Below are 12,997 nucleotides of genomic sequence, written 5' to 3' on the forward strand. Positions count from 1 at the left end.
TTGATTTGTAAAAATACATAGCTTTAAGATACAGTGTAGAATTTAGTTTTTCTTTATCTACACATAAACATGTTATTTTTATTAACGTAGAAAGTAAGAAAACATGTCGAAATAGATTACAATCTTCACTTGAGTATATTTCTTGTTTTTCTTACAAAACACGTCATGCTAAGAATCGTAAAAAGTTTGTATCGCTATCTGTTACACGATAAGTTGGAGTTATTAGCTTATTACTTACTATTAGAAGTAGTTTTTAATTTACTCACCTGAAGATTACAATCAATAAAGTGTACTGTAGCTGCCTTCCTGTGTGTTTTGACTGAAGATACACATGTATTAATACATGTTTTTGTCTCTGTTTTTTCAAAGCGAATAAAAGGGGTAACAATATGACTATATACATTTTGAAGTCTATACAAATATATCATTCACTAGGAGTGAGAATAAAATGCATTTGAATAATGATATAATTTGAATATTTATTTTGTAATGTCACTGGAAACAACAAAACGTCCAGCGGCGACGAGGCGCTGGACTCAACGCGCGACGCCGCCGCGACAATAAATACTATTACGCGTAAAAAAACAATTGTCAACATTCTATTATAAATCTTTTACATTATTTACAAATCTGACTAAACAATATTTACACTAACGACTAACGTTAAGTATGTATAACATACAGAAAGCTTCAAATTACTTTACAAGGAAGAGAGTAACAATGTCCATTAAAGAGCACGAGCTCAATTATATACATAATATACGTACTTCTGTTAGAATTTTTTATTACGACCGCGTCTATGAGTCCCGAAGAGGATCCGCGCGAACGCCTGTCGGAAGTCGGGGCTGAATATTGTATAAATGACCGGGTTGAGGGTCGAATTGAAATAACCGAGCCACAAGAAAAAACTAGCTAAGTAATCACTGATCACACAAGATTGGCATATAGGCATCACCAATGCCATAATGAAGAAAGGTAGCCAGCAGAAGACGAATGCTCCCGTGATGATAGCGAGCGTCTTTGCAGCTTTCCGTTCTCTTTTAGCTTCAAGAGATTCCTTCTTCTCCCGTTGAGATAGAGCAGGAACAATAGCACGTTCTGGTTTCGAACCGTTAGTTACTGTTGTTGAGGAAGACTTTTCTGGTGACACGGAGGAGGGAACTTTCTCATTGATAGTGAACGCTGTTGTCCGAGGTTCTTCGTCCAGTGTATCGACTGTTGATGTGCTTTGACCTTCTGTTAGTAAAAGCGCTGCAGCTATAGTCTCAGCACGAGTACGTTGGTTGCATTTCTTAAGATTCAAGAAGCGCTTCTTTACAAATCTCCTGTCTCTCGCCGATTGTACTGGTCGGCCGGAGGGCGTAGCGCCATCAGCAGACGTGGGTCTTGGTGGTGGGGGTTCCCTTCTTCTTCTGATTCGTCTCCTCGCAGTTTGAAAGATCTTCCAGTATAATATGAGGATAACAGCCAAGGGTACGTAGAATGTGGAACATGTTGCGAAGATCTGGTATGCGAGGTCTTGGCTGACAAGACATTTTTGTTGCTGTGTTATCCTGGCGAGGTAGTCAGGATCCTTCCAGCCTAGCTGCGGAGCGAGGGACACGACGAGTGCGGCGCCCCATACAAGAAAGATCATCGTGAAGATTCTCTTTTCGTTCCTAATGTGGATGTAATCCACATTTGTTACTGCCCAGTACCTAGATAATAAAATATATATTAAATCAAGAACGTAACGTGTCAATTAAAGAAAGAGTTTCCGTGTCTAATGAAGTTATACCTATTTACAATATTACTAAATGCTACTTGCCAAATGTTACGTTTGAATCTTACCATTCCATAGAATTGAGTACAAATTACATAGAGTTGGTTAATTGCTAAAGCTGGTTCTTAGTATTAACTTGAATGTAAATCAATTTGCAATCGAAACATAGCTGGTACTTCAACGTAACCAGTATTTACACACTTAAGCTAAGTACACACAAATCGATGTAAGATTGCCAACTTAGGAGGTTAATATTGTCAAAATATTACTATTAATTCCATAACATTTTGATATGTTTTAGTACAAGTAAAACTCATGATATGTTGCTATAAAGTAAAGTGGTAAACTAAAAAAAAGGATTGTAATAAGAGGAACTTAAAATTTTAAAATGCGAATTCAAAATGTATGAACATGTCGGACTAAACTTCAACATAGAAACATACCTGTCTGTTGCTATGGCGACAAGATGGAGTATTGAAGCAGAACTACAAAGGACATCGCTTGACGTCCACATATCACATAGTTCTGGACCTAGGATCCAACCCTGGCTGACCTGTTAAAATTAATAAAATACTTCAGTTATCTCTTAATAATGAAAATGATTCCTTTGTTGTAAAACTCTCATTTAAGTAAAACAATGAAGTCAATTATTTCATTTCTATTATGGTACAGATTCAATTAAATTTAAATGTTTACGCCCACGCCTCTATCGCTAAGTGGTAGCGTATTCGATGTGAATGGAGAATTGTTATTCATAAACAAACTCGTTACACAATTATTAATATTATTTTAATTGTCACTTGACAAATATATCGTACCAATGTAAGTGGGGAAATAAACAAAAGATAATCTAATTTAGGAGACGATCAATATTGATAATAATATTGATGGTCGCCTATATAGATAGACTATGCACAATGTTTTTTTTCGTAAAAATTGGACGAACAAAAAAGAACTAAAGAAAATCAAAACGTTTGGAGAACTGTTGTAGAAGAATAAAATTTACTATACTTGCTCCAGAAGTATCATCAGCTCACTATACGTCACCATCGAGGGGCTCGAAGCCTACTCTAAGTTAGGGGGACTAGGCCATAGCTAACTAGGTCATATGTAAATCGGAAATAGAAAATCACATTGGTATATGGTAGGAATCGAACCCATAACCTTCAGATTTTAAGTCAAGTGTTTAACTCCTGAGCTACCGACCTTCAACCTGCTCCAAAGGTATCAGGTTAGATTAAAACAAATCAGCGTTGAGGACAAATTGTCTTTTAGAAATATTTGTAGTTAAATTGTAACCTCGTATACAGCGCCGAGTGGCATGACAAGACAGGCCACCATCAGGTCGGCAACGGCGAGCGAAGCGACCAGGTAATTAGCGACGTTCTGAAGATTCCTCTCTATTATTATTGCTGCTATCACGAACACATTACCTGGAACAAATATAATTTTAGAACTGCTTCTGGTCATTTGGAATGCTTTCATCGCGATCCTAAATATCAAAGACATAAGATAAGATTTTAAAAATGTTTTAACTGTCATTGATTGATCAAGATATTCATAAGATATCTCAAATATGGATAAAATAAATTACATTAATTGTTCATTCTCCAGGAGTTCAATGTAATTGGTTTTTAGAATGCGCACTCAGTAAGACGTATAATAAGAAATTTACATTTGTTCGTAATAAATGCTTGAAATCTCAGCCAACAATAACGACTTGACCTCACCGTGGGAGATTTCTCACTCGACTTCGTTGAGTATTCACTTAACTAAGCCACTCAAGTTTGCGGTTCAGATACTGTGGTTTATCGATTTGCCAGTTTGAATTAACTTGGAAATTCAATGGTTTACTTTGTTTAGTTAGTCCTCGAACAGAAAATAGTACAAATAATGAGAATAAATTTATTTTTTAAAAGAAATGTAATAAGAGTCATGTCATTGGCATATTAAAAGAATGAACAAATTATGTGTGACAAGGAGAACTTTAAATATAAACTAGCGGATCCGACAGACGTTGTCCTGTCTATTAAAATAAAAAAATAAAATTAAAATTCGAATATTATTTAAAATTTGACACTGCGATGGTAGTGCCGTCTGTCGGATCCAATGTAAAACATTCCAAAATCAACAACTACTAATAAATTAAAAATTAATCAAAAAAACATTGTCCAGCGGACAAAATTGTGAATCTAAACCATTCCCAGATCCCCCTGAACACACACAAAAAAATTCATCAAAATCGTTTGGTCCAGTCGTTTGAGAGAAGTTCAGTGACGTACACACTCACAGAAGAATTATATATATAAAGATGAGGAAGCCAAGACTAGGAAGATATGGATAGATTGCAAGAAGAGTAATATGATTAAGTGGAGAGTGAGTTCTGGAATGCAAAATTAAATAGATCTGCAGGACAAAATCTGCTGCACCGATCGCACATAAAGTAGCATAAGGCTGTCCTTAGAGATGATGACTAAACCTTATGTTCTTACTAGTAATGATTACCAATACTACATAAATGTATGGCATCACGTCCGTGAGGTTTGTTAATTAACTTAGTAACAGTGGTTGCTAGGAGCAGGATTGAGTATTAGGAAGGCCATGAGAACGAGCAAGGTGACTTAATATTGATTGCTAAGTAAGCCAGACGGCCGTGAGAATAGTCATGTCACTTACCGACAATGGTTGCTAGGATGATGAGCGCGAGCACCACGGACGTAACAGCCATGAGGACGAGCGAGGTGACGTCAGTGTCGGTTGTGTTAGTGCCGGCGCCTCTCGTGCTGTTGCAGCCCCACGATACCGCGTCCGCCCACGAACAGTTGCCGCTGTACCAGTCCGACGTCGAAGAGTATGTGACGTCATCTGAGTAATTGTTTTTTTTAAATGGTACAAGAAACTTCAGGTTATAACCCGATGTTATTTAAACGTAAATAAACCTAAGATAAAGCTGAAAAAGAAGAAGAAATTCGATGTCGACAAATCGAATTTTGCAGGATAAGTAAATGATAATACAAATTTACGCAGCACTAAAGTAATTGAGTGAATTTTCTGATACGCAGAATATCGAATGCGAATGTTTGTGCAAACCACTGAATGGCCTATAGAAAGCTCGCTGCCTCTATTCGAGTTCCACGAAGCGACTAAATTGAGATTACGGAGTCGAGGCGGAGTAGTGGGATAAAGAATTCACCTTTACACTTTTTGATATCATCAAGATTTGTTATGTTTTCCACAAAGAGGCCAAGTTTATAGATAAGAATTTTTTGATTTAGTCCAACATCTAAATTGAATTTCACTAGTACGGACTAATCTTCTTCCAACCTTATCTTTTATATTTCCGTACTGTAGAATTATTTTTAAATTAAAAAAAACAATAATATTTAATGCCGTATTTATAATTTCTCATTTGATGTAGTAAAAAGAATCTAGATCAAAAATGTATCTATTTAGGTAAAAAAAGAATTATTTACTAGTACTTAGAGTTTTTACTCAAAGAACCTTTCTTTGTGTCTACACTTTGCAAAAACTGAACAAGGTCAGCGGCACGATGTCAAAGCCAAAACTGACAAGCTGTTAGTAAACAGCGCGAATGGAACGTCGAATGCAGCAAATTAACCTGTCAAAAGTCAAGCACCAGTGTAAAGTACACAAATATTTAGCAACTAATCTCCCGTTATAAATAATAAATCGTTGCTTTTTTCATAATCCATTATACCTTTGCTATTACTCTTTCCTATTTTGTTCCTTTAACTATTTACTAGGTACTAGATAAGATAAATGTATTTTTTATTATAATATATTTTTTTTATTGCCTTTCCACTATTGAAAGTTGGCTGTAATCATAGTGAACATCTTGCGCCAAGTGATCAGGTCTTTGGTTATGTTGGTCCACTCTTTCTTTCCAGTTACAAGTAACTTAAAAGTTAGTACAACTAGTAAACATTTTTGCATCCCCGGGGAATCCAGGTCCTCGAAACACTCCAGCAATTGTTACTGGCGATCTGGGAGTGACCTCAGGGACACGAGATACTGGACCCCTGTAGCTGGATACCTTTAAACTAATATAAAATAAATATAAATACCATTGGTGTTATTGAAGGTGCGCGTGAGTCGGGAATCGTTCATGATAGCACACCTTGTCGCTCGCCCCCTGCGGAAAAACAGACTACAATTGTATTGATTATAGCGATTAGATTTAACATTTTTATCTCGACATTCCACTAATGAATGAGTTAGGTGATAAGAAAAACAAAGTTGTGAAACATCTGCATAGTTCACAGTTATTTTACAACTTTAAAGAACTCTATCCAACTTTGCTTATTACTTTTTTAACATCGTTTTTTTTTTCAAATAGTTTTAGTGCTACTTATGTTACATATAATTTTATTTTTATTTGTATTACTATTATTATATTTTAACATTTTAATTTTAGAAGTAACCCTAAGATACATTTCTAGAAGAGAAGGCGGCCGATAATGACCTTCGTTGTCCCTCCAATACTTCATAAAACGAATGCTAATTATTTTTATAATTTAAAAAATCCACCGAATTCATATTTTTATGAATAGAGTCTAGATGTAGTCTAGAAGTGTATCACTTTACTCTAAAGAGGTCGTATTACTCCACTGTGACTAAGTTATTTCTCCAAGAAGACATTAACGCTCGAACAGAGAATTTAAAGCCGCACTAATGAGCATGATAAAAGGCGCTTCGCTCGCAAGCCATGAAAAAAATGCATTTCTCATACATTTCTAGGTCACGTTCTGCTTTGTAGGCATCGAGACAGTTGTGTCTTCGTTAGGGTTCTTGAATATGATTTTGTATTGAGAAATAACATGTCTTATGTTTAGTTTTATTATTTTTTGTTAGTTTAGTTTTTGACTTTATAACTTTTAGTCTTAGTCGTTAGTTTAACTTTTATCATTTTGATAGATGATAAACTTTTTATTAACGTTTTAACGCGTGTATTCAAACATATTGTTTTCTCTTTTTATTTCAAAGAATATGAGAGGGATCGCAATATGTGTGTCGTTTTATTTCAATTATTTTCAAGGTCGAATATAAAAAGGAAAACATGTGAACAATCCCTAATACTTCATATTAGGAAATGATATGAAGATAAAAAGTGCTAGAATAAACCACTTTTGTATGATTAATGAAGAATAAGGCTTTGTATAAACTAAAACAAATTAAACTAAGATTTATAACACAATGCGTATTAAACAAAGCAAAAGGCTATTACAGATGCGGGCGACACAACTCATATAAATGCAAGCTGCAGTAAAAACTAAAGGCTGTTCTGTTTTAATCAATAACATTGTAACGTGTAACTTTTAACAGAATTAACTCAATGTTTTGAAAGTTTTTATTTCTAGGAACTATTAAAGTACGCAACCATTAGTCCGCGCCGGACGCACGGCACGCACGGCCCGCAACGGACTTTAGTTTGCTTTGTATGATTTGGCATAGCGTTGCGTTTATCAAACGCGCCGTCCGCATCGAAAGACGACGAAGAGTCAATGGACGCGTACCTTTATGTTAGGTTGATGGAGATGTTTGGACAATTGAAGGTCGATGACAGTCTTCTTTTTAATAAAATATAAATAAATCTAAGTAAATTGATTGTAACATTATTGTTAAATTGCATACTATAAAAACTAAAACAAATATAAATCTTCGCTAACGATCGTAATAAAGCTCAGTGCAGTGCAAAATAACACGAGCCAGAGATGTATTTTTGGCTGCATTCTCTTTACTTTTAATAATTTAATTATAAGTATAATATTCGCTTCATACTTTATGGTATATGGTTACTAATAACCTAAAAAAAGTTCAAAATTCTTTAAAAAAAAATTTTGTGTGTCTGTAAGTCCGTCCGTCAAGTCCGCATTTGTTACGGATAAACTCCGAAACGAGTGGCCCGATTTTATAGTAGCATATATATAAATTGGCATACATATAGGCTCATAAATTGCTTTTTTTAATGATTTAATCCTACGAAATATAGAGGCAAAGTCGCGGACAACAGATATGTAGTTAGGTAAACACTACTTTTTATTATTTTATCGACTATTGGTTTCTAATTGTCAATAAAAACATGCAAGTAAACATTGACATAAACAAATTAGCTACTTTATTGAATTATATGAAGAATAGTTTTTTGTAGAGTCATGCTTACGGCGGAGGGAGCGTGCGAGTTATTTACACGTCATAATGTACTCGGATCACGCAATACGTAAATTTAGGCGGGAAATGAATATTTGTTATGGTTTTATGTAATTTTGTCTGTATTTTTATGTTGTTTCATAATACTAAGCGGATTATTTAATAAATTTAACGTCCTTTTTAACGAGTTTTCAACAAAAAAAGCATTTCTTCAAGTTAAGGTTACAAATTAAGGTTTCAACAGTAATAAAATTTGTAAAAGTATGATATTTTAAAAAGTTAAAAAGTGTTAAAAAGTTCTTTATCTAATTAAGATAAATTTTTATTTTATTAATAAACGGGATAACGAGAACCAAAAAGTTAACAACTTGTTACTACTACGTCTTTTAGGGTTTTTAGCAGACTTCAAAAGGAAGGAGGTTATAAATCGTCCGCATTTTTTTAATCTGTGCTATTGTAAACTGTTAACTGTTGGCTAGTGATTGTGATTAAAAAGTTTGTAAGAAAATATTTAAATATTCATTATCTCTTTTTTTAACTAAACCAGCTGATTGTCAGAACAAACGTAGTGTGCTTTTGAAACTAATCACTCTGTTTACAGAAACCGGCGAATTACTCCGACCCGACCGTTGAACAGTCTGCGCAGTAATTATTTTCAAATTGAGGAAATGAAGAAAACATTGGCTCGCTCTCTGTTTGATTAGAGCGAAGGGAAACGCCCGTTGAGTTCTGTTAAATTGAAACATTGAAACGATTCTAATGTCTATCACAAGCAGTGCTCTAGATAAGACGTTTTTAATTTTATTAGACATTTCTCTTTCAGTCTTTGATATCTCAAGAGTTGACAATTCCACCAAATTCACTGCCAAACTTTTTCTATACGACATATGAGTTGACTTTTTCATTAAATGTACCGAAAAGTGATATAAAACTAGCTGTCGCCTGCGACTCCGTCTGCGTGGGAATAAAAATAATACTTAATTAGTAGTCTATGTGTTCTTCCAGACTCTTTAGCTGTTTTGGAGGCATCTTCTAACAAACGTCCATCCATCCATCTAGCTAAACATTCGCATTTAAGATATGACTAAGATAATAATGATTAAATGGTGTATAATAATTTAGGTGTAAATTATGATCCTTTAGCATTTTATTATTGGTAATAAGTGCTTCTTTGTATACATAAGAATCATATTATTGAATAAAAATTATGTATTATGTTTTCAATATAAGACAGTAAGCAAAATATTCCGTAAATTCGATTCGACGTAGAATTGTACATCAACTTTTGTACTCACATGTCGACGATATCAATTCTATTGCTTGGGAATGTATCGCAGAGGGAGACGATACGAGACGGGAATATGTTCAGGTGTATTGTAAAAATCAATACGTTAGCAAAAAGTATGTATAACAACGTGTACCTGTTTGAACACTGAAGTTATATTCTTTTGCTTCTTATAATTTAGTGATAGGGTTATAAAAAACATTGCGTATATCGAATCTCAAAAGAGTACGCTGAATACCATTTTGAATACTAGAAATAAAAAAGACAAACTTAAGTTAAACACGTTGATACAACCGCATTGTAATTATCAAGCCACGCTTAAGCACTTAAAATAATTGCCCATAATTGAGCGAAATCAGAGAAATACTGGAGCTCTTTCAAGTTGGAAGCAAAATAAACTATATCTTGTTCGAATTTCGTCTCCCGAGTTAAAATTTAGTTTGGATTTTATTTCTTACGGTACCTGAGAGGTACGGACAATGCTACGAGTACTTTAAAGGGATATCTTCGAAGTACTGACGATGGAGTGAAAATCTGAAAGCTCTGAGAAGGTGGGGCAAGCGCCAAGAGTCGGCTGTCGTCTTTCAAAACTATTAAACGTCATTCTAGCGATAAAAAATAACTAAAGGGTCTTGACAGACAGACGGAAAGGAAACACAGTGATCTTATAAGGGTTCCGTATTTTCCTTTGGAGGTACGGAACTATAAAAAGAACTCCGAAAACAGAATGCATCCACTACTGGAAAAACGCCATTTTTTGTTATAAATAATTTATTAATTATTAATAGTTTATGGTTTGTAATCCGCCTAGTTTAATTATAAACTTAAGATGTTTTCAATCGATTGCTAACGCGGAAAATTCAAATTAAGTTTGAAGTATAAACTTTGCAGAATGAAATCTATTAAACAGCTGGAATAATTGCGTTTAGTATGAAAAGAATGCACCCCTCGAATCATTCTGGGTCACGTTCAGAGTACAAAGGAAGACGGAGATTATGACTATCTTTTATTGCTTAGCTTAAATGAATAGCACTCGCTGAGGTTGTGTTCTCGAGATAAACTGCTATTGACTTCGCTTTTACATTATAATAATACTAGCTGTCGCCTGCAACTCCGTCCGCGTAATAAAAAAAACTTAATTAGTAGACTAATGCGTTCTTCCCGAATATGTTCCACATTTAAGCTAAATTTCAGCGAGATCTTTGCAACCGTTCTGGAGATGGAGACCGTGATGATACCTCATAACAAACATCGATCTATCCATTCATTCGTCCATACAATCAAACATTGGCATTTATAATATTAGTAAGATATTTGGCGGACAAAACAGCAAAGGATTCTTTAATTTCCATAGTGTTTGTAGTTAAGAGAACTACAAAGAAGAAGAATAGAAGAGAATTAATGAGTATTTGTTTTGATGAACTAATAAATTGTACTGTTTGTAATAATTTTATAAATATAACGAAACATTTTTTATAGGATGTTTTAATAAGATTGTGGCGTTCTAGTTGTACAACATAGAAACAGCTGTATGGTGCTGCCGAAGTTATGAAAAGAAAAGGAATTAAACTTAAGTATCGAGCAGCTGTAACTTTGGTAAGTTTTACACTGCAAAGTTGTCGCAAAGCAAACTTCATGTTAGTTTGTCCTTTAATATTGTAGTATGGATAGTTACAGTAATAGAAAATATTTAAAATACATTTAAACCAATAATAAACTAAATTCACTAAATTTTTATTGTCAAACTAGCTGTCTCCCGCGACTCCGTCTGCGCCTTATTAATAAAAAACATAATAAGTTACCTATGTATTCTACTAGGCTATGTTCTAGAACTGTGCCAAATTTCATCAAGATCCGTTGAGCCGTCCCGGAGATACCGTCAAACAAACATCCATACATATATCTCATCATCAGCTCACTATACGTCCCCACCGAAGGGCTCGGAGCCTACCCTAAGTTAAGGGTGATTAGGCCATAGTCTACCACGCTGGCCAAATGCGGGTTGGTTGAGTTCACACATATCTTTGAATTTCTTCTCAGATATGTGCAGATTGCATCACGATGTTTTCCTTCACCGTAAGAACGTCGGATAAATGTACATATGTAAATCGGAAATGGAAAAACATATTGGTAAATGGCGGGATTCGTACCCAGGACCTGCAGAGTGCAAGTCAAGTGCTAGACCCCTGAGCCACCGACGCTCACGTGCTATATATCTAAGGCCGGCAACGCATCTACAGTTCCTCTGGTGTTGCAGATGTCCATGGGTGTCGATGATCACCTTGGTGTTCCCGCCGCTCGTTTGCCCCCTTCTCTTATAAAAAAAAAATCGCATTTATAATATTAGTATGAAGTAAGATTTAATCAATCAACTTATTATCTTCCTTTTACCACTGTAGGGTTAGCACAACAGCTTTTAATTTCCAAAGCGATCATTTATCATTTCAATCGTCATTCTCATTTTTGGTTGTCGTATTTTATGCGTTAATTTTCAACAGAATTGTGACAACCCTAAAAAATATACAAATGTGATTGTTCAACATTTCAATACACATCAATTATAGGTTTTTTAATAAACTCCTTTCGTCCCGAGTCCATTTATTTACACGATCCAATTTGTGCTTAATTAATAGCAATTACTTATGAATGAGATTTAATTAACTATTGAATATATCTTTTCATTGTTTAAATGTCAGTCGATATTTAATTTTTCTGACGCACACATAACTGACGCTTGTAAACTAGAGGGGTAGACAGAGACAACGGACCTCCATTCGTTGTGGCCAAACGTACGTCCGTAATGAACTTTTCGACTTTTCGGGAGACTGAACGTGACGCATGACGTCGCCGCCTTTTTTCCGAACATTCACAGATATACCTTTTGAACTTTAATTGCTGATATATGCAGGTTGCATCACGATGTTTTCCTTCACCGTAAGAACGTCGCATAATGTATGGCGGGATTCGAATCCAAGACCTGTAGGTAACAAGTCAAGTGTTGCAACGCACAAACACAAACGCTATTTTTGTCACTTGGGAAAAATTGAGGGCAATCTTGGTGGCAATAAAGCTGCCCCACGATATCGCTTCAATCGCAATTAAAGGTTATCCGAATGACAAAGTATTGTTTTATCTTTTGTGCATTCATCTATTCAGTCAGCGAGTAGGCCAAGCGAAGAACAATATCCAATTCTAGATTTTTTTTTCGATTCCAAGTTTAATTGCTACACTATTACTATCAAGTTTGGTAATATTTTCTTCGTGGCCGAGGCTATCCATCAAACACTGTCGATACAAATTATTCATACTAAAATAAATTGTGATCTTCATTTTTATATATGTATATTATCTCGCCAATGGAATCTATAAATTCTTTTTATTTAAGACTTGCTGTCCGCGCGGAATTAAATAAAAACTTAATTAGTAGCCTATGTGTTCTTCCAGACTATTTCCTACATCTACTCCAAATTTCAGTGAGATCCATGCAGTTGTTCTGCAGATACATTTTAACAAACATCCATAAAAACATTCGCTATTATAATATTAGTAAGATATCTCTCTACACTTAATACTTTAGTTCTCTATGTTTGAAAAAAGTGAAAAATGTTTAAAAAACAAAGCTCTTTATTATAATATTGTAAAAAAAACTTAACAATGTAACGACGGCATATTAAATGAAGGCAATCCTTTTATATTCCAGCGTAAATATAACCAGATGTGGGGGAAAATTGGAAAGCGTTGGCTATACAACGTTAGTGGGATCCTGTCGGCGGTTAAATAAT

At 34.8% G+C, this 12,997-nt stretch overlaps 1 protein-coding gene across 1 annotated transcript in view; it reads right to left on the reverse strand.

Moving 5' to 3' along the window:
• Nucleotides 1-735: 735 nt before the first annotated feature.
• The window catches only part of LOC106127055 (5-hydroxytryptamine receptor), a 29,037-nt gene continuing 16,775 nt past the window's right edge, over nucleotides 736-12,997 (reverse strand). The window contains exons 2-6 of the mRNA XM_013324999.1: nucleotides 5,848-5,915; nucleotides 4,439-4,627; nucleotides 3,062-3,195; nucleotides 2,206-2,315; nucleotides 736-1,697 (exon numbers count right to left, since the gene is read on the reverse strand). Coding sequence (XP_013180453.1) covers nucleotides 773-1,697; nucleotides 2,206-2,315; nucleotides 3,062-3,195; nucleotides 4,439-4,627; nucleotides 5,848-5,890 — 1,401 coding nt within the window. The 5' untranslated portion in view covers nucleotides 5,891-5,915 and the 3' untranslated portion in view covers nucleotides 736-772. The remainder of the gene's footprint in view (nucleotides 1,698-2,205; nucleotides 2,316-3,061; nucleotides 3,196-4,438; nucleotides 4,628-5,847; nucleotides 5,916-12,997) is intronic.

The sequence above is a fragment of the Papilio xuthus genome, unplaced genomic scaffold, assembly GCF_000836235.2.
Source record: "Papilio xuthus unplaced genomic scaffold, Pxut_1.1 DF824888.1, whole genome shotgun sequence".
In the NCBI taxonomy this organism is placed as follows: Eukaryota; Metazoa; Arthropoda; class Insecta; order Lepidoptera; family Papilionidae; genus Papilio; species Papilio xuthus.